The sequence below is a fragment of the Capra hircus genome, chromosome 25 (genome assembly GCF_001704415.2).
Source record: "Capra hircus breed San Clemente chromosome 25, ASM170441v1, whole genome shotgun sequence".
NCBI lineage: Eukaryota > Metazoa > Chordata > Mammalia > Artiodactyla > Bovidae > Capra > Capra hircus.
In genome coordinates this window covers 25,996,692-26,018,864 of record NC_030832.1, presented here as the reverse complement: position 1 = coordinate 26,018,864, position 22,173 = coordinate 25,996,692, and the positions used below count along the sequence as shown (strand labels likewise).

At 44.7% G+C, this 22,173-nt stretch overlaps 1 protein-coding gene across 2 annotated transcripts in view; it reads right to left on the bottom strand.

Annotated features, from left to right (window-relative positions):
* The window catches only part of SGF29 (SAGA complex associated factor 29), a 32,383-nt gene extending 13,571 nt beyond the window's left edge, over nucleotides 1-18,812 (bottom strand). The window contains exons 1-5 of one of the 2 annotated variants that reach the window (XM_018040165.1): nucleotides 18,627-18,807; nucleotides 16,459-16,503; nucleotides 6,259-6,348; nucleotides 4,119-4,194; nucleotides 3,823-3,895 (exon numbers count right to left, since the gene is read on the bottom strand). In XM_018040165.1, coding sequence (XP_017895654.1) covers nucleotides 3,823-3,895; nucleotides 4,119-4,194; nucleotides 6,259-6,333 — 224 coding nt within the window. In that variant the 5' untranslated portion in view covers nucleotides 6,334-6,348; nucleotides 16,459-16,503; nucleotides 18,627-18,807. Of the gene's footprint in view, nucleotides 1-3,822; nucleotides 3,896-4,118; nucleotides 4,195-6,258; nucleotides 6,349-16,458; nucleotides 16,504-18,626 lie in introns of both variants that reach the window. The other variant, XM_018040164.1, reaches the window with a different exon arrangement.

Below are 22,173 nucleotides of genomic sequence, written 5' to 3'. Positions count from 1 at the left end.
ACAGGCCTGTGTCCCATTTCCTTTTGTTATAGCCATAGGAAATTTACAATTCAATAAGACTTTACGTTCTGTAACTTGTATTAATTGCAAACTATATACTTAAGTCCTCTATTTCTTTAAGAAATGATTCCCTTTTGATTCTTCGATCTCGACGTAATTTGTGGTTACTGATAAATCTCCAACAACCCTGGGAAGAAGGTCCCATGGCTGGACTTGCTTCCAGACTACTTACTAAACTGCTCCAACGATCTAAACAATTCGTTGGATGGCTGATTCTTGGCATTTTGGGGTTAACAGCTATTTGTACCACTGCTGCTGTTGCTGCTTTACACACCTCGATTCAAACACATAATTTTATCCAAAACTGGACTGAAGATGCTCATAATATGTGGGCTACTCAGGCTCAGGTAGATGAGGATATTCAAGAGGAAATATAGGAACTAAAAACAGCCATCAAATGGGTCGGAGATCAATTAATAGATTTGCAAAAACAAGTGACACTAAAATGTGATTGGAATTCTACTCAATTTTGTGTTACTCCTGTTCATTTCAATCATAGTGCCTACAACTGGGAACAAATCAAATTTCATTTACAAAACATACATGATAATGCCTCTCTGAATGTACAATTACTGCAAAAGGAAATCTTTGAAACCTTTTCTAAACATCTGCCCTCTTCCACTAATTTGGAAACTTTAGCTGAACAACTAGCTGATCAATTATCTGGGCTAGACCCATGAGGATGGTTTCAAAGTATTACCCACAGCATCGGGTCTGGAACTGTAACTTTGGTGACTGTCATTGTTGTTTATCATTGCCTTTCTATAAGGTTGGTTAATACTAAACAAACTCAATTGGTCAGGACCTTTTTTACAAATATAATAAAATAGGGGGAATTGTCACGAAGCATTTAACAGGAGGCTTCCTGTGTGCTCTTTTGGATCTGTCGTGACTCTTCTGTTCCAAACCACTCTCAGGGCTGAGGAATGCATGCATTTCCTTCGTTAGTTTTTCCATACGGTGGAACTATTACGACCCTCTTCCTTTTTATGAACCATTTGGGAAAAGTCATTATTTACAACCCTCTCTCTTTGATATGGATTGCCTTATGTTTCCTTGATAATTTGTAAGTCTGGACTTTTGATCTTTATCTTTGCTGAACAAAGCTACCTTGTAAGACAGTATATATACCCACACTATGTTGAATAAACACCCTTGTTCCATCAGAGCTTGGGTCCCCGTGTCTTTCTTCCTGTTTCTCTCTCTTTCTCAGGCTAATTCTTTGGAGCGCAGAAGCCTGCTGAGCTCACTTCCTTGCCCGGTCTTGCAAGACCCTCGTGAGAGGGTGTCCTGTGCCTACGTGAAGCAGTGCAAGCCCCGTGTCAAGGGCTTTATTGGTTTTCTGTGTAAACCAAGGAACATCAGCCTCTTTCTCTCTCTCTTTTACTTTCTTATTGTCAACTCCGGACCACCAGGTTCCGATCCATTAAAGGACCTCAACAGAGATGAGAACCCTTCCCCCACCGTCAGCACCACAGGAGGGTGTCCACGCCTCAGGTGCCCACACATAAGCAGCCTGCTGACCAGACCTCGGCGCCTGGCTCAGACAGTCCATGCGCTAAGGCATTCATTCTTTGCTCCAGGCACCTAACGTTTAAGGCTGTGACCACCCAGCTCCTCACAAAGTTAAACTGGACCTCTGCCTGCACTGGAATAACTACTCATCAAACTACCTTCCTTCAATGGAACTCTGAGCGAGGCTGCTAGTGTCTGTGGCCAAAGAGTCATAGAGGACACCATCCCTGACACTCTGCCCTTCTGAAGCTGCATCGGGAGAAATGCCTTCTGAATCAGTATCAGAAAATATCTTGTTCCCACCAGTCTGGGTGTTTGGGGGAGAATGGATACATGTATATATATGGCTGAGTTACTGCTATGCACTTGAAAGAATCTCAACACTGTCAACTGGCTACACTCCAATACAAAACAAAAAGATTTTAAAAATACATTTTGAAAACAGGAAAAGAAAATATCTTGTCCCCCCTGGAATGGCTACCCGTCTCCACTGGCACATGGAAAGTGACATCTTTGATCCGTCTCCTTTGACTCCTGCCAAAAGAGACGATTGTTAAATGAAGACAGAGGGTTTTGTGTTTTCTGCAAAAGCAGGAGGAAAACTGCTGGGAAGAGCTGAAGGCTCAGATGAAGGAAGAGCAGAGTAGGTGATGAAGCAGCATGTGCTCCTGGGGCCTCTGCAGTTTCACGAGAGGTTTACCACAAATATCAGGAAGAAGAGCTGACAGGCACCACAGCACCCGGGTAAGGGCCACGTGGGTACGAAGACCACCATGTTTTCCCCACCCAGATGCAGAGCTCCTGTGGGCACGGCCCGTGTCTTATCTGCCTCACTTGCTCTTCTGTTCCCAGCGTGGTATCTGGAGGAGAGGACTCCTTACTTAATATTTAGTGATTGAACGTGAGAAGTTCTGAGAGTCTGAAAGAGTCAAATGGCAGCACAACTGCCAGGGACCTGTACTTCTGAAACAAGCTTTAAGTGTTAAACTCTGGAAAGTCGAGGCCAGAGAAGAGCCCACACCATCTGCCTGCAGAAGCTGTCACCTTACTCTGCCTCACTCTGCCGGCAGTCGATCTGAAAAGGGAACGTCTGCCTTTTACTTTCAAATGAATGTGAGTCACTCTGACCTATACAAGCCAAACTCCAGGCCCTCTAGTGGGAAAGGGCCCCACGGTGAACCTTCTAATCAGGAGAAGATGGGTGTGGGCAAGGGCAGGCTGGAAAGCCAAGAAAGCAACACCTCCGACCAGAATTCACCGTGTCCCCTCCCTGCCAGTCAGCCCCACCCTTTTTTGTTTCTGCTCCCCATCAGACCCCTTTGTCTAAGCTAAAAGCCTTGGAAAGCTTCTCCTCTCCCATCTGGTCCCCAATTTGATCTCAGAACCTGCCTCTTGTTTTTCCAGCCCCACTGACATTGCCTCAGCTCAACTCCATCATATCTTATGCCTGGTCTTCAAGCTAGGCTTGAATCTCACCCAGTCTGTTCTCTGTGTGGCAGCCGGGCATTTCTCTCCTGCTCTTGTACCATCTTTGGCTTCCTATTGCCTCCAAGATAAAGTCCGAGTATTGAAGGCCCTCCCCTCTCCCAGCCACACAGGGCTAGTTCTCACTCCCCAAATACCCGTGCCCTGCACGTGCTCCTCCACGGCCCTGGCACACTCCATCTTGTCTGCCTACCCATCCTTAGCTCAAGTTTCTCTTCCTCCCTGAGAGGGTCCCAGATTCTCTGCCAGCCCACCAACTACACTGTCCTGTAACTTTTTTAGGGCATCTGTCCTTTCTGGATGGCTTGCCCCTGAAGGCAGACCCCTCACCATCCTTGTGTGTCTCTGTGGAGACTGCCCAGCACCAGGCATCACCATGGGTTATGGTCAAAACGGTTTGAAAAACACAGATATTAGTGACTTCATATGCATTACCACATTTTATGTTGACAATTCTATAGGGAGTTATTATCCCTATTTTAATGGGGGAGTAACTGAGTCTCAGCTCAAGAGACCGCCCAAGGTTAAGTGGTAGGGAAAAGGCAGCGCTGCGATTTGATATATACCCTTCTGCCATTTATACAACAGTGGGGCCGGGGAAGAGGGACGAGAGTGGGCTCTAGAGAAGCTGGGCCCTACAGGAGAGGCTGGGAGTCAGGATCTGCTTGCCCCTGAAGGGGGGGTGGGCAGGCTGGGGCCATGGGCTCCTACAGCCCAGCACCTGGGTGAGGAGGCAGGCACCGGCAGAGGGACAGCACTCACTTGCACTCAGCCTCCGCGTCAGCTTTGGCAGTTGTGTAGAGGCCACGCAGCTTCGTCCGGTAATAGGGAGAGACTGCAGAGTAAGCACAGGGAGACAGACGCATGGGAGTCTGTCATCCATCTCCTGGGTCACCCTGGGTCACCTGGCCCGAGTGGAAACTGCCCTTCAGGTCTAGGCAGCAGTTCATTTCGGATCAGGCAGACACACGCAGACGTCGCTTTCGAAAATGAGGCCAGCCAGTCTCAGCTCGCACCCACCCCCTCCTCACCTTTCTCTCCTGAGCCCAGCTACTCACTCTTGTTCTCGGTCTGCATCCGCTCGTGGGTCTTCTGGATGTTTACTAAGTTGTGTTCACTCCTCGAACGCTCTTCCTGCAAGGACGAGGTTGACAGGACATGATGGGGCCCTTCATGCTGCTGTGCTAAGTACCCTACAGCCCTGGCCAGAGGCCCCATAAATAGGGCCCTAATTTTGTAAATCCAACTTCCAAATCCCTAAGTGCAACAGGATTTTTTCCCCCACCTAATGCAAAAGCAGTACAAAAAGCATTAAAGTTCAATTGCAAATTATACATTTAATGACACTCCTTTATCAAAAAAGACAAAGTGATCCACAGATTCAACGCAACCTCCATCGAAATTCCAGCTGGCTTCTCTGCAGAAACTGAAAAGCTCATCCTCAAATTCACATGGAAATTCATCTGACCCAGAACAGCCAAAACAATCTCGAAAAAGAAAAACAAAAATAACATGGGAGAACCCACATTTCTCAATTTCAGAACTTTCTACAAAGCTGCAGTAGTCGAATGGTGTGACACTGCCATATTAATCAATGGAACAGAATTGAGAGTCTAGAAATTAACACATGTATCTATGATCAATTCATCTGGGGAAGCAGGGGTAGGGAAGGAAGCTGGTACAATTCTTCCCCACATCAGTGATCCTAGGACCAAGGCTGCAAGTGAAGATGCTGGGAGCTAGGATGATTCCTAAGAAAGAAACTGTAATTTTACCTTTTAACCTTTATGTCAGAATTTCTAAAAACCTGAGGGGGTAGCCATCTGGCAAAATGGAGTTAAGAGTGAATGCAGTTAGATCACATAATTGAAACAGCCCACTAATTCAGAAATCACTGAATCATGGCCAACTGTACTAAAGCCTGATCATAAATCTGGTAAATGGGCAGGGCCAATTCTGTTGCAAAGGTAAAAGAAACTGCTCTGTAATTCTTACTGTTCTATGATGAAACCAATTTTACTATGATCACACTTCATTATATTATAACACACTGGTACTGTCAGTAAGATTTAACTATGTTTTGTTAAGTAAATCATAAGTTAATACTGATAGTGATGACCAAATGTATTAAGAGATTGAGTCAAAGTCTTTTGAGAATGAAATACTGATAAAAAAGGACTAGCCTGAGGAGGAACTGGATTTGACTCATCAGCTAATTTTAATGCTAAACAGTTTCACATAAATCTCTCATAAGGTACAGAGAGTGGAAGATGAAAGAGGAAATTGGGTAATCAAGTTAGCACAAAAATATGAAAGCGCACGTAATGGTTCTATAGAACAGATTTAGTTGTTTCTTTAAGTCTATCTCGACCCTACAAAGATTCCTGCAAATGTCAGGCATATTCATCCTGATACTACTCTATCAGGTATACCTGTATCTGCTATATAAATGCTATGCATTCATGCAAAGTCGCTTCGGTTGTGTCCAACTCTGTGTGACCCTATGGACTGTAGCCTGCCAGGCTCCTCTGTCCATGGCGATTCTCCTGGAAAGAATACTGGAGTGGGTTGTCATGCCCTTGTCTATAAATGCTATACTAAATGTAAATGTTCAAATGATTACTTTGCTGTAACAGAGCCTAGGCCAAGGGCTAAGGGAGGTGGGTATGCAGTTAAGGATTAATTCAGCAGGCTAGGGTTTTCGAAGGCTAGGCGTTTCAAAACAGGGTTGGCCCTTGACCAGCTCTTGGGAAATAACCTCTAAACATACCTGGAATATTTTGCCTGATAAGAGTGTCTCTGTTTACCTGGAACAAGGAGGTGGAGGCATACGGAAAGTGACTGCTACTGGGGCTTTTTTGAAAATGTTCTGAAATTGATGACAGTGATGGTTGCACAACACTTTGAATATTGGCTTCAAATTGAACTGTACACCTTAAGTGGGTGAACCGTATGTGAATACAGCTCAGTATCGCAATATTGCTGTTACTAACCAAAAAGAACCATGAAATCCTGCACGTGACAGAAAATCCAATAGGCACGGCAGGTCATACCCTACCTGCTCCTCCTCTCACCTTCATGACATCATTGTGGTTCTGGCGTGTCCAATCTGTTTGAACACAACCGCCCCTGCCCCCTCCACAGTTCAGTATCACAGCCCATGAGCCCCTCTAGGAGCGGAGGGCTGTGGCTTTTTACCTGGGTTTGTTTGATCAGCTGATGGAGCTCCGTGAGCAGTTCTGCAATTCGGGAATCAGCAGACACGAGGGCCATGGTATACAGAGGCGCCTACGAGGAGGGGAGGAAAAGAGAACTTATCAGTGGCTGTTGTGGTTTAACCATTCTTCTGGTTAGGACGCTGCAGTCCTAACCTCTGGTACTTGTGAATGTGACCTCATATAGAAATAGCATCCTTGCAGATGTAATTAAGATGTGTGTTAAGATGAGATCATACTGGAAAAGGGTGGGCCTTAGTCCAGCACAAGGGCTTCCCTGGTGGTTCATGCAGCTTCCCAGGTGACACAGTGGCAAAGACACACAGGTAAAGCTGCCTGCCAAGGCAGGAGACATAAGAGACGTGGGTTCAGGACCCGTGTCGGGAAGATCCCCTGGAGTAGGAAATGGAAACATGCTCAATTTCCTTGCCTGGAAAATTCCATGGACAGAGAAGCCTGGTGGGCTACAGTCTATGGGGTCGCAAAGAGTCAGACACGACTGTGTACACACACACACATAGTCCAATATGTCTTGTGTCCATGTAAGAGAAGAAACAAGAGATACACAGAGAGAATGCCAGGTGGAGAGACAGACATATACAGAGGGAAGACAGCCATCTGACAGAGGCAGAGACTGGAGGTAGGCAGCTGCAAGCTAAGGAGTGCCAACGATTGCTGGCAACCACTAGAAACTGGGAGAGAGATATGGAACATATTTTCCTTCTGAGCGCCCAAGAAGGACCCTACCCTTGATTCTGCAACTAACAGAACTGCTTGAGTTTGGAATTCTAGCCTTCAGATCAGTGAAAGAATACATTTCTTTTGTTTGTAGTCATCTAGTTTATGGTCATTTGTTTATAGCAGCCCTAGGAAACTAATACAGTGGTAAGTGGTCCTGGAATTCTTCCCCAGTCCAATGATACTTGGATTCAGTATGTTCAAACAAGTCAGGAGTACTTAGTAAGTATCTTCCAAAAGCAGCTCTTGGATTCCAGCATTCTGGTTTACCCTCCTCCCGCCTTTTTTTTTTTTTTAAACTTTGCTTCCCTGATAGCTCAGTTGGTAAAGAATCCACCTGCAATGCAGGAGACCCTGGTTCAATTCCTGGGTCAGGAAGATCCGCTGGAGAAGGGATAGGCTACCCACTCCAGTATTCTTGGGCTTCCCTTGTGGCTTAACTGGTAAAGAATCCGCCTGCAATGCCGGAGACCTGGGTTTGATCCCTGGATTGGCAAGATCCCCTGGAGAAGAGAAAGGCTACCCACTCCAGTATTCTGACGTGGAGAATTCCATGGACTGTATAATACATGGGGTTGCAAAGAATCGGACACGACTGAGAGACTTTCACTTTGCCCTTTTTTCAAATCTGTAAAATGACTCAAATAAGGTCTTATATGAAGACACATTCCAAGTCATAAAGCACTGTTACCTTTTTTTTTTTTTTTACTGTAGAGGGAAGAGAAATTAACTACTAAAACTTTCTAACTTAAGGTAAGATAAACGTATTCTGATGAAAATAAAATGCAACAGTAGACAAGCAGGATAAAAGACAATAATAGGTGATTTTAAAAGCAAGCTACTGTTTTGCCAAGATACAACCTAAATGTCCATCAACAGACGAATGGATAAAGATGATGTGGGGCATGTATGCAATGGAATACTACTCAGCCATAAAAAAGAATGAAATAATACCATTTGCAGCAACATGGATGTAACTGAAGACTATCATACTAAGCGAAATCAGTCAGAAAGAGAAAGAAAAATACCATATGATATCACTTATATATGGAATTTAAAACATGATTCAAATGAAATCTATCTATGAAACAGAAACAGAATCATGGACACAAAGAACAGACTGGTAGTTGCCAAGGGGAAGAGGACTGGAGAAGAGATGGAGTGGGCAGTTGAGGTTAGGGGATATAAGTTTTTATACACAGAATGGATGAATAACAAGGTCATCCTGTATAGCACAGAGAGCTATATTCAATATCCTATGATAAACCATAATGGAAAAGAATATTTTAAAAAAGAATTTCAGGAATTCCCTAGTGGTCCAGTGGTTGGGACTCTGCACTCTCACTGCTGAGAGCCTTAATTCAATCCCTGGTCAGGGGAACTACAAAATCCCACAAGTTGTATGGTACAGCCGGAAAGTAAAAATAAATTAAAAAATGATTTTAAAAATTAAGGAAAAAATAATGTGTGTGTGTATATATATATATATATATATATATGGCTTCCCTGGTGGCTCAGAGGGTAAAGCGTCTCCAGACGCTTTAGCGCGGGAGACCCGGATTCAATCCCTACGTCGGGAAGATCCCCTGGAGTAGGAAATGGCAACTCACTCCAGTACTCTTGCCTGGAAGATTCCATGGACAGAGGAGCCTGGTAGGATATAGTCCATGGGGTCTAGACTGAGTGACTTCACTTTCACTTTCATATATATATATATATATATAAATATAAATATAAATAACACTGAATCACTTTGTTGTACAGCAGTAATCAACACAACACTGTAAATCAACTATACCTCAATAAAAAAAATTTTTTAAGTAAGCTTTTGTAACTAGGTAAAAATGGACACATGCTTAAAGAGAAAAGGAGATGGGAAGAAAAAAGGAAAATTTTTTAGGATGTTGAAATTTTACATGATCCCCCTACCTTCTGGGAAAGGTGGTTCAATTAATACATCTCCATATCCACAAAGATCAGCTTCACACTGAATCTCCCCCACCCCTCCTAGTAGTAAACTGAATTCCTTGTATGTAAATATTCATATCTTAAAATTTCTGCTTTTGTTTATTTAAAAAGTAATATAAAAACCAGGAATACAGGAGAACTGCCTCAACTTCATCAAGATAACATCGTACTTACTGGTGAAAGACTTAAAACTTTCCCCTCTAAGATCAGCAACAAGTCAACACTGTTCTGGAGGTTCTAGTTAGGGCAATATAATGAAATAAAAGGACCAAGATTGGAAAGAAAAAAGTAAAACTATCTCCACCTGAAGAAGACATGGCCTTGTACACAGAAAACCCTGGATACATGTTTATGTATGGCTGAGTCCCTTTGCTGTTCACTTGAAACTATTACAACACTGTTAATCAGCTATACTCCAATACAATATAAAAAGTTAAAGAAAATCTGAGAAACTCACTAAACAACTATAAGAACTAACAAAGGATAGAGGAGAGAAGATTGCTAAGACAAAAATCAATTGCATTTCTATTCAGTTGCAATGAACAATCGAAAAATGAATTAAGAAAAAATTTCATTTATAATAGCATCAAAAGGAATAAAATACTTAGGAATAAATTTAATAAGAAAAGTACAGAATTTTTACTCTGAAAACTAGAAAACACTGTTTAAAAAAAATAAGATGATCTACATAAACAGGCACCCATATTCATAGATCAGAAGACTTAATATTATTAAAACAGCATTACTCCCCAAATTGATCTATAGTTTCAACAAAAGCCCTATCAAAATCCTAGCTGGCTTCCTTGCAGAAATTAACAAGCTCATCTGAAAATTTACATGAAAATCCAAGGGATCCAGAATAACCAAAATAATCTTGAATTATAAAACATATTACAAAGTTATAGTAATCAAGATGGTATGGTACTGGCATAAAGGTAGACATAAGATCAATGGGACAAAATCAAGAAACCACCAATAAACCTATATCCATGGTCAACTGATTTTCCACAAAGTTGCCAAGACAATTTAACGGGGAAACAATAGTCTTTTTTGATAAATGGTGCAAGGACAATTGGATGTCCACGTGTAAAAGGGTGAATGTGGGTCCTTACCTCAGACCATATACAAAAATGATCTGATTAGACAATTCTCCTAAGATATACAAATGGCCAACAAGCACCTGAAAAAACACTCAGTATCATTAGCCATCCAGAAATTAAAATCAAAACCACAGGAGATACCAGTTCACACTCACTAGGATGGCTGTAATGAAAACGAGACGTAATAACAAGCGCTGCTGAGGACGTGGAGAAACTGTATGAGTGGGTCTGGGTTAAGTAAAATGTGGTATTATTCATACAACAGACTATATGATTACAATAATAAGGGATGAAGCAGTGATACACGTGACAACACGGACAAACCTTGAAAACATTGTGCTAAGTGAAAGAAGCCAGACACAATAAACCTCATATTATATGATTCCCTTTATACGAAATAGCCAGAACAGGCAAGTTCACAGAAAGTTGGCCAGGGCAGGGGGTGGGTGGAGATAGTTGAAAAAGGAAGGGGAGTGACTGTTAACGAGTATAAGGTTTTTTGGCCAGGTGATCAAAATGTTATACAATTGATTGTGGTGATGACCGCACAACTCTGAATATACTAAAACCCACTGAATTGTATTTTCTTGGGCTTCAAAATCACTGCAGGTAGTGACTGCAGCCATGAAATTAAAAGATGCTTGCTCCTTGGAAGAAAAGCTATGACAAACCTAGACCGCATATTAAAAAGCAAAGACATTACATTACCGGCAAAGGTCTGTCTAGTCAAAGCCATAGTTTTTCCAGTAGCCATGTATGGATGTGAGAGTTGGACCATAAAGAAAGCTGAGCGCTGAAGAATTGAAACTTTTGAACTGCAGTGTTGGAGAAGACTCTTGAGAGTCCCTTGGACAGCAAGGAGATCCAACCAGTCCATCCTAAAGGAAATCAGTCCTGAATATTCATTGAAAGGACTGATGTTGAAGCTGAAACTCCAATACTTTGGCCACCTGATGTGAAGAACTGACTCATTTGAAAAGACCATGATTCTGGGAAAGACTGAAGGCAGGAGGAGAAGAGGAGGAAGACAGAGGATGAGAGGTTGGATGGCATCACCGACTCAATGGACATGAGTTTGAGCAAGCTCCAGGAGTTGGTGATAGACAGGGAAGCCGGGTGTGCTGCAGTCCATGGGGTCACAAAGAGTTGGACATGACTGAGCGACTGAACTGACTGAATTATACATTCTAAATACATGTCCATCTCCATCTCTGCCAGCCTTCAGCAAACACTAATTTACCTTCTGTCTCTAGATATTGACCTATTCTGCACTTTATTTTCTTTTATTGCTCAATAATATTCCACGTTTGCATATACTACATTTTGTATATCAGCTCATCAACCGATGGACATTTTGGGCTGTGTTCACTTCTTGGCCATTATGAACAACGCTGCTATAAATACTTGCGGACATGTTTTCATTTTCTGGGCATGTACCAAGGAGTGCAACTGCTGGGTCATATAGTAACTCTATATTGAAGCTTTTGAGAACTGCTGGACTGTTTCCAATGTGGATGTGCCATTTATATCTCCATCAGCAACATAGGCGGGTTCTGCTATCTCTGGTATCTGCATCAACATGTGATATTATCTGCCTTTTTGTTATAGCCATCTGAGTGGGTATGAAATGCTAACCAGTGGTTTTGCTTTGCATTTCCTTGATGGCTAATGATGTTGAACATCTTTTCATGTGTTTAAATGCCATTTTTGTATCTTCTTGGGAGAACTGCCCTTTGCCCATTTTTATTGGTTTTATAAAAGTGATTACTGAATTGTGTCCTTTAAAGCACATGTCCTCAATTTTTATGAAGTCCAACTTAGCTGCCACACACCTTTTTTCTCACATGTGCAGTGCTATTTTTACCACTGCAGGCCTTATATAATGCATTTTAATACAAAGAATAACATGTCCCTTAAGAAAAAAAAGTCTAGTTGCACTAATTAGAACCACATGAAATCAGGGATCTAGAGTTTAAGAGATTCAAAATGGATAAATTTGAGGATGAATAGCATAAAGGTCATTGATGAGGCTACGGATGATCTGCTAAGCAAAGAAAAAGGGGGAAAGAGCCCCCACTGAACCACAACCAAGGTGAGGGTGTGGACCAAGGATGAGTCCCATGGGAAGATCCTGGGAAAGACCAGATCAGCATGGAAAAATGTTGCTCTCTCCTGCCACACAAAGCAGAATCCTGGTTGGAACCACCTGCCTTCTACATGCCTACGCTGTGCATATTAAAAGAGAGGGAAGCCCCCCAAATGGACAGGTGGGTTTTACTTTATACAAATGTTGACAGCAAGCACTCCCATTCTGCTACTAGAAAAATCAGTTACCTTCTCCGATAATTTGGACACTTCAAACCTCTTCTCTCCTCACTACCTTTGCTCCTGCCCTCATACCTGACTTTGGGTCCCCTTTACTGATGTCCAAGGTTCCTACTTTGCTCAGATGACAAGCCAGAGATCATGAGGTCTCTGGAAACAATCCCACCATCAAAACCATGACCTCGTGCAGCAAAGCTCCATTCCACCTTCCCCTCAAGAGAGAAGACTGACCTTTTCCTTACTGAAGACTAAATCCTCCTTCATCTGTGCTCTGAACCCCATCTCCTCTTGCACCACTTGACATGTTTTTCCTATGCTTTACAAGCAAACAAGCACACTTTGGGGCAGGGACCCATCTTAAAAATAAGAGCTTCTGAACTGCATGGTCACCTCATGGACCCACCCATCCCTGGTTCCACTTCAAAATTAAAGTTGTCCAAGCATGTGCCTCTCTACTTCTTCACCCCTATTTCCCTTTCCAACCCACTTTCAGCTAGCTTCATCCTCACCAGTCCAGCGAAAATGTTCTCGAGAAAAGTGAATCACTTCCTACAGGTCAGAGCATTGGATCCTTTCCTGCTTTATCCAACCTGACATGTCAGCATGCAGGCACAGGTGTCCCTTCCCTCCTCCACCTCTGGCTTCAGGGCCTCCCTGCTGTGTGGGCTGCCTACACCTCATCTCAGCTCCTCCTTGGTCTCCTGGGCTGATCTCCCTCCTGAACATTCTCTAAATGCTGGAGCTGGGCTCCCCTGGTGGCTCAGGGATAAAGAATCTGCCTGCCAACGCAGGAGACAGGTTCAATCCCTGATCTGGGAAGATTCCACAGGCCATGGTGCCACAACTAAGCAACTAAGCCTGTAAGCCACAGCTGCTGAGCCACATGCCACTCATGCTGAAGCCCGCGTGTCCTAGAGCCTGGGCTCTGCAAAGACAGAAGCCCACACACCTCAACCACGGAGCAGCCTCCGCTCACTGCAACAAAGAAGTCCGCCCAGCAACAAAGATCCAGCAGAGCCAAATACATAAATCAAGAGAGTCATAAACGCTGGCGCTCCTCAGGGCTCAAGCCGGGCTGCTGTCCCCTCTCACTCCTAGGTAACTCCTCCCCCAGCCCTGTCTGTGCAATGATATCTCCAAATCTTAATCTCCCTCACAGTTAAAGAGGGTGATGGATAATACCACATGCCACAGAAAAGGACTGTCTCCAGAACTGAATAGGGTGTTACTGATGACCTTGGGAGAGAGGGAAACACTGTCAATGGGAGGGACCAGGCAGGAGGGGTGTGGTAGCAATGAAGACAGCAATTCCCAGCTAGCAGGGCTGTGACCCAGAGACAGCGGTGGAGGCTTGAGGGAGGCAAGTAGACAAAGGGATTACAGGTGGAGGAAATGGAAGCATGTTGGCTGAGGGGCAGGAGCACACCGAGAACAAGTCCCAGGATAAGAGAACAGGGTTGCATGTGAAGGGACAGGAGGGTGAAGGATGGGTCCCGCCCTGAGGCCTACCTAGTGTCATCATCTGCTGACATTCCTCCCAGTGTGTCTTATCTATAGACTCACAAACACAGATGTCCTGTCCCATCCCACCCTGCCCTCCAAAGAGCCTGAAAGGCACATTCTTTCTCTCTTTTTCATTTTACCTATTTTTGGCTGTGCTAGGTGTTCTCTGCTGTGTGGCCTCTTCTCTAGCTGTGGCGAGCAGGGGCTACTCTCTCCTTGTGGAGCACGGGATCTAGGGCGCATGGGCTTCAGTAATTGCAGTTCCTGGGGTCTAGAGCACAGGCTCAGTAGTTCTGGCAAACGGGCTTAGTTGCTCTGCAGCATGTGGGATCTTCCTGGATCAGAGATCGAACCCATGTTTCCTGTGTCTCCTGTACTGGCAGGCGGATTCTTTACCACTGAGCCACCAGGGAAGACCTACCCTTTCCTTCTTTGTCAGGGTTCATTTTCCTCAACAACCAGCTCAAGACTGGCTTTGTGTGACTAACCCTAAAGAAGCCTAACTTACTCTTATTTGACTTTTCCTGGAACCTATCTAGACCTACAGGCTTCCCTAGTGGCTCAGAAGATAAAGAATCTGCCTGCAATGCAGGAGACCTGGGTTCAGTCCCTGGGTTGAGAGGATCCCCTGGAGGAGAGCATGGCAACCCACTCCAGTATCCTTGCCTGGAGAATTCCAGGGACAGAGCAGCCTGGAGGGCTACATTCCACAGGGTCGCAAAGAGCTGGGCACGACTGAGTGACTAACACTTTCACCTAGATCTATAACAGCTTTTCAGCCAGTAAATGTAGGTAGATCTTTTCTTCTCCACCCAGCCTAGAAAGCTCCACAGGCAAGAACAGTCATCTCTGCTGTCAACAAGCCCCTTTCATCAATAACCCCACTGATAAGCAGTGTCAGGAAATTGCCCGCTCCTTGAAGCAAACACTGTTGTTTCTTGGGTATTTCTCCACAAAGATCCCACGTATATTCAAGAAAAAAAAAAGTGCTGTCTCATAAAACCTTTTGCAATGAGTAGATGCAGAAACAGACACACGAAACTGCGGTTGAAACTGTCAGCAAACAAGTGAAAAAGTGGACCCACCTGGTCTGGAGGAGAAGGTCAAATACCAAGCCAGGGAGGGCCTCATCCTGCAACCAGAAGGCAGCAGCGGGAAAGGAGGGCCCCAGATTTGACGAGAGGCCAGTCTTAAGGCAGAGGAAGCCCCTACACCAACTGTCAGGATACACTCACACACCAAAAAAACCCTCACTTGTAACTTTTTAAATGCTCTCATCTCACCTTCTTTCTATTTGATGTGAAGTAATTCTGAAGTGTAGATAAGGCAGTGCCAGGAAAAGACAGGGGACTGTATTATTAAGTTGAGCAAAGCAGTCAAAGGCACAAGCAACAGAAAATGCTGACACATCCCAAGCATAGGGGAGTGATCACGGCCGCCATCATTTAAGGGGCCCTCCCCTGCTTGAGCTCTGCCCACTAGGTAGCACCCTGCCTGGGAGAAGCATCTCATTTTATGATTTTACAATAAACTACTGCTATCTCTGGGCTTCCCAGGTGGCTCAGTGGTAAAGAATCCACCTGCCAGTGCAGGAGATGCACGAGAGATGTGGTTTGATCCCTGGGTCAGGAAGATCCCCTGGAGGAAGAAATGGCAACCTGCTCCAGGCAAATGCCTGGAGAATGCCATGGCCAGAGGAGCGGTGGGCAACAGTCCCTAGGGTCGCAGAGTCAGACACAACTCTGTGCCTGAGCATGCACACACTGCTATCTCCAGATCCAGTCAGCTGTGAACTTGAATTTCCCCAGAAAATACACTCTCAGTAAAGGTTCCTGTAGCTCTCCACTCTGAAAACACTAAACTTGCTGGTACAAAACAAGTGGGAACGCAGACTTGGAACCACAGCTAAACAAAAAGGCCAAGGAGCTCCCAGCTGGGAGGAAACTGAATGTTAAGCCCAAACTGCCTGTTATCCAAGTTCAAGGGTCCCAGTTGATCTCAGCATTAGTCTCAAACCAAGGAGTAGTTGCGTAATCCCCATAAGGTTTCAGAATTCTTATGAATTTTGAGGCAAGGCCCAGTAACCCTAAACCTTTGGGTCCTAGAACCCTCTTCTTTCCACTGACTTTCTACTTCTACCCACAAGGGGAACCACTGTTCTGCTATGTTCTACTACAGACCAGTTATGCCTTTTCCAGAACTTCACAGAAATATAATCATGCCATCTGTATACTTTAGTGTCTGGTTTCTTTTACTTAATGTGTTTTGAGACTCATCTGTGTTGCTGTGTGTATTAGGAGTTTGTTCCTTTCTATAGCTGAGTTGCATCAATTGTATGAACAAACCAGTTTATCTAACCTGTTTTCTCTGAATAGCGTCTATGTCTATTTTGGGCCATTATGAATAAAACTGCTAAGAGCAGTCACATGTGAATCTTTTTAAAGAAACCTGTTCCTTTTTCCTAAGTAAACATTTAGGTCTTGTAACAGTACTCTAATTTCCCTTTGGGAAACCATCCTTCATCTTGGCTCCAAGGCTGGGTACACCACCTGGGTCCACAGAAGTATTAGTCTTCCTGTCCAGCACAACTGGTTCTGGAAGAGATGAAAGTGAAGTCACTCAGTCGTGTCCGACTCTTTGCGACCCCCTGGACTGTAGCCCACCAGGCTCCTCCATCCATGGGATTCTCCAGGCAAGAATACTGGAGTGGGTTGCCATATCCTTCTCCAGGGGAATCTTCCTGACCCAGGGATCGAACCCAGGTCTCCCACATTGCAGGCAGACGCTTTAACCTCTGAGCCACCATATGTGACCCAAATCTGGCCAACAACAATTTCAAATCTCTTGCTGAAGCGATCTAAAAAAAAAAAAAAAAAAAAAAAAAAAAGACCTCTTTCTGTTGGCTAAAAGAGTAGCATAGAAGCCTGGAACTGATGGAGATTTTTGCCTGCCTGAGGGAGAAATCAACATGGAGGAAAGCAGAGCTGAAAAGATACAGAAAATACTGGCGACATAACCAAGGCTTCTGGATAGAGCCATACCTGGAGCTGGTACACCTGGGACTCTAGTTAGAGTCAACAGATACTCCTTTTCTGCTTAGGCTAGTTTGGGCTACCTTTTTGTTACATGCAACTAAGAAGTTTGACTAAAAAAGAGGTAATTCATAGGGACCAAGGCTGTGAGGAAAAGCACATAGTAACTGCTATACATACAGCCTAAAACTGCTCTCTGACCCTCTCATACAAATGAAAATAGTCTATACTTAAACCACTCTAAAAATAATCACATAGGACTTAGGACAATAAAAGCTTTGTCATGAGTCAAAGGGAAGCAAGGCATCCAAGACTACATTCAGATCCCATACCCTCCATTTAGCCACATCAGTAAGAATCTACATTAGTTTTGTTAGAAAATATTTATTTATTCATTCATTTAGCTGCAGCACACAGCATCTTCGTTGCATCATGTGGGACCCATGGACTCTCTGATTGTGGCTATGGGCTCAGTAGTTGTGGTGCTTGGGCCTAATTGCCCCACGCCACGTCGGTTCATAGTTCCCTGACCAGGGATCAAACACTGAGTTCCCTGCATTGCAAGGCAGATTCTTAACCACTGGACCACCAGGGAAGTCCCTCAATTTGCTTCCTTTTTAAAATTAAGGAGACCTGATGATTTCCACCTATCCCACCCTGCACCCCAACCCAATACCTACCAGGCTTTGGAACTGAAGCTTACATAGGTGACTCTCATTTAAGCCTACATCAAGGCTACAAGCCCACCTTCTTCACAGCTGGGGAAGCTTTAGCTCAGTTGGATGAAGTTATGCTAGGTAACTCACGAAATACAAGTAGTCGAGCTGCCACTGCAAGCCTGCAAACTATAAAATCTATGCTCTTCCTTTCAAGTTTTGTCACACTTCAGCACATTCCATAGCAAAAAGAGATCAGTTCAGTTCAGTTCAATAGCTCAGTCGTGTCCGACTCTTTGCGACCCCATGAATCGCAGCACGCCAGGCCTCCCTGTCCATCACCAACTCCCGGAGTTCACTCAGATTCACGTCCATCGAGTCAGTGATGCCATCCAGCCATCTCATCCTCTGTCATCCCCTTCTCCTCCTGCAACTGCATCAAATACTGCTACAGGTCTGAGAACTAAACACTGAATTTGGTGATCTAGGGATGACTGGTGGCTTTGACAAGGCGCTATTTCAGTGGAAGGGTGGGGGCCCAGGCCCGACTGGAGTGGGTTTGGAGGAGAAAAGGTGCTAGTGAGTACAGACCGAAATTTTGGCTACAAACAAGGGCAGAGAAACAAGGCGCCAAGAGAAATATGAATGAAGAATGAGGTCATTCGGTTAAGATGGGCACATCGTGAGCAAATAACAAATGCTATCAAGGTTCGGGACCCTTCCTCTGCCTTTGTCTTCTAGCACCTGGCCTGGGTACCCCGCCTCCCCCGGCCACTGCGCCAAGCTCCACATGTGGCGGCTTCCCACCCGCGCAGGGCAGGCAGGCGCACGCGCAGACGGTACAGACAGTCTACATCAGCCCTCCTTCCCGGCGCCCCGCCTTTCTCCGCCAAGGCGCATGCGCGCCGCCCCTCAAGAGCCGCCTCAGCGAGGCCGGGGCATGGAGACCACCGGCCCTCCGCTCCCGCCATCCTGCAGGCGAGGGTGTGCGGCGGAAGGGGGTTGTCCCAGACCGCGATCCATACCTACCTACAGAGCCACGGGTGGAACAAGCACGTCGCGCTGGAAACTGCGACGGCGGGAGCAGGCGCGCGGTCCCTCGAATGCTCTTCAGAGTCTGCAGATGACAACGCCCTTTACGTTCGAAGATTCGCGGCAGGACGAGACCCACACAGCTTTTTTCCCTCTTATGAGCTTAGTCGCAGCGCGGAGGACCCCTCTACGCGTGCGCCGTCATCCTCTGTGACGTGCCGCGCTGCCCTTTGGGAAATGTAGTTTTCACTTTGACACACTGCTCCCGGCTTTTCGGCCGAACCTTATTTTACCAAACCAGGGTCTTTGTGTGCCATGCCCTCCTCCAGGGGATCTTCTCCACCCAGGGATTGAACCCGCGGGCACTTGGATTGGTAGGCAGATTATTTACCACTGAACTACCTGGGAAGCCCTTCTGAGAAAGCTACAATGTGGCAAAAGAATCTGGGGCTTCCTTGTCTATCCTTCATCTAACACATCTGAAATGCTTTCCCAAAGAGCCTTGAAAAGTCACAGCAATCTTCACTGAAGGTCGCTTGAGGGCACATGGAGAGAGTTACACAGAGTGCTTTCCTTTTACTAATCCTTTTACTAATTCCTCCCTTGACAGAGTTACACTCCTGAAGGCCATGCTCTCATCTGTCTCTCCTCTTTGCTTTCTCCTGCTTGAGGACTGGCTTTTTTACATGAGGGCTTCAGGCACTTTCTGTGTAAAAAAACCTACAGTCACTCAGCTTGACCCTGTTCACACCCACTCCTCACCCATTTGAGCAAAACAAAAAGTTTTCACCTTGGGAGGCGGGAAGTAGGAGGTGGGAGATACTGTAACCATTGTATTCACTTTTAATGGTGATTTTCCGTGACACAGACAAAAAGCCATATCTTGACCAGAAGGTGGCATAGTATGCGTGGAATTGAGTAAAGGAAAGGGATGAATTAAACTGACCCTTAACATTTTCCTTTTCTCCCCTCCTTCTAAAACAGGTAACTTTGCGACGCTATGAACTGTTGCCCACCAGGCTCCTCATACACTGTGAAAAAGTCAAATGTTGCTGGGATCTAGCATCTGGAAGTAAAAGTTCTCCAGAATCCCGGTTGAGGATATAACCTCTATGGAGAGTTTGGTACACAACCCCACTGCTCACTCCCCTTTTTTTCAATAATTAAAATAGTTTTTATTATAGAAATAGGATTATAGACATGCTTGGGCAGCAATCCCTTGGACCCAGGCTTTCCCTGGGGTGAGAGAGTGGGAGGTAGGGATGGAGGGGAGGGTCTCCCCTTGGGTATCTAGCCCTGGGCTGGCACCCAGTGGTGGAAGGGGCAGTTCAGTTCAGTTGCTCAGTGTGTCCAACTCTTTGCAACCCCACGGACTGCAGCACACCAGACTTCCCTGTCCATCACCAACTCCCGGAGCTTGCTCAAACTCATGTCCATGGAGTTAGTGACGCCATCGAACCATCTCATTCTCTGTCGTCCACTTCTCCTCCTGCCCTCAGTCTTTCCCAGCATCAGGGTTTTTTCCAGTGAGTCAGTTCTTCTCATTAGGTGGCCAAAGTATTGGAGCTTCAGCTTCAGCATCAGTCCTTCCAATGAGTATTCAGGGCTGATTTCCTTTAGGATGGACTGGTTGGATCTCCTTGCAGTTCAAGGGACTCTCAAGAGTCTTCTCCGGTCAGAGGGGCATTAGGTTGCAAATATTTTCTCCCATTTTGAGAGTTGTCTTTACATTTTGTTTATAGTTTTCTTTTCTGTGCTTAAGCTTTGAAGTTTAATTAGGTCCCATTTGTTTTTATTTTTATTACTCTAGGACTTGGATCGAAAAAGATCTCACTGCCATTTACATCATAGAGTGTCTTATCTTTTCCTCTAAGAGTATTATGGTATCCTGTCTTCCACTTTGCTCTTTAATCTATTTTGAGTTTATTTTTCTGTATGGTATTAGGGAGTGTTCTGATTTCATTTGTTTACATGTTGCTATCCAGTTTAAAAAGACACTTTAAGCAACAGGGTTTGGAAAATTTTTTTTTTTTTTTTTAATTATTTATTTTGGCTGCACAGGGTCTTCCTTGTGGCCTTCTTTAGCTGTGGTGCACAGGCTTCACACAGGCCTAGTTGTGCCCCTTAGCATGTGGGCTCTGCCCCAACCAGGCATTGAACCCACGTCCCCTGCATTGTCAGGCAGATAACAACTGGACCACCAGGGAAGTTCCTAGAAAACCTTAATGTCTACACCTGGGTGAGCATGAGTCATGTATGTTTTCTTTTCTTTATGTCAGAAAATTGTAGACATGCTGAATCATCTTGTACTTGTCAGTAGACTTAGAGAGCCAGGCAGTGTTAAAAAAAATAGCCCTGATCTGGAAGACAGGAAGCTATTGTTTCCTAAATCCAGGCGTAGAATTTCCTTGTACTCCAACTCCTTTGGTTAGCTAAGTGCACTACACTTTCTCCCCTTTCACCTTCCTGGGACCCTGTTTCACAGCCTCCTGGTCTGACTTCTGCTCATCCTTTCCAGGTCAGCTAACACGTGACCTACTCTGGGAATTACCAGTCTGGATGAGGTCCACCTTGCAGTTTGAATTTGTTTTTCTCGCATTACTTATCCCGCTGTCTGGTAACAGTAGCTAGTCTACAAACCCACCGAAGGTGGGTACCATGTTCCACTTACTTTTATATCCCAGCACCAAACAAGTAACTTGCATACAGTTTGTGTTTTTAATATTTATTTATTTGGCTGTGCTGAGTCTTAAATGTTGCACTCAGGATCTTCAGTCTTCATTGCCATATGCAAGATCTTTAGTTTCAGCATATGGACTCTTAGTTGCAGCATGTGGTATCTATATCTAGTTCCCTGACCAGGGATCAAACCCCAGGCCCCCTGCACTGGGAGCATGAAGTCTTAGCCTATATCACCAGGGAAGTCCCTAGCATATGGTTAATGCCCTCACATCTGTAGAGCAGAGAATCTTAGTCACTCTGGTGCATACTTCCTCGTTTGCTAAATGAGGTTGGGTTTGCTGACTCTAGGGAGACTTCCAGTAATAGAATTTCTTATTCTAGAGTTTTCTACTGTTGTTTTATCTGGTCATGTATCTTCTTTACTTACCAAGAGAAATGTCACACCTGTTTTATGCTGAAATGAAATACTCATTATCTATATTATTTCAATAGATATAATGCAAAAATTTGAATTATAGTATACATGATGTTCTGTTAACCTAATGTTTTCATTTAACAATGATTTATGGACAGCTTTCTCATCAAGGCTAGCAATGTAGCTTATTCTTTTTAATGGTTACAGAATATTTCATAGAAGGATGTTGATCAATCACCTACTGATGAACGCTTAAGTTGTTTCCAGTTTTTCATAACTACAAACGAAGCTGGGGGTATTTCTGTAGGAGATTTCTCAGGGAGTATGTATTTAACAGTCTTATCAATACTGCATCCATTGGCACTTGCCTGGCAGTCCAGTGGTTGGGACTCTGCACTTCCAGTGCAGGGGGCTCAGGTTCAAATCATGATTGGGGAGCTCAGGTCC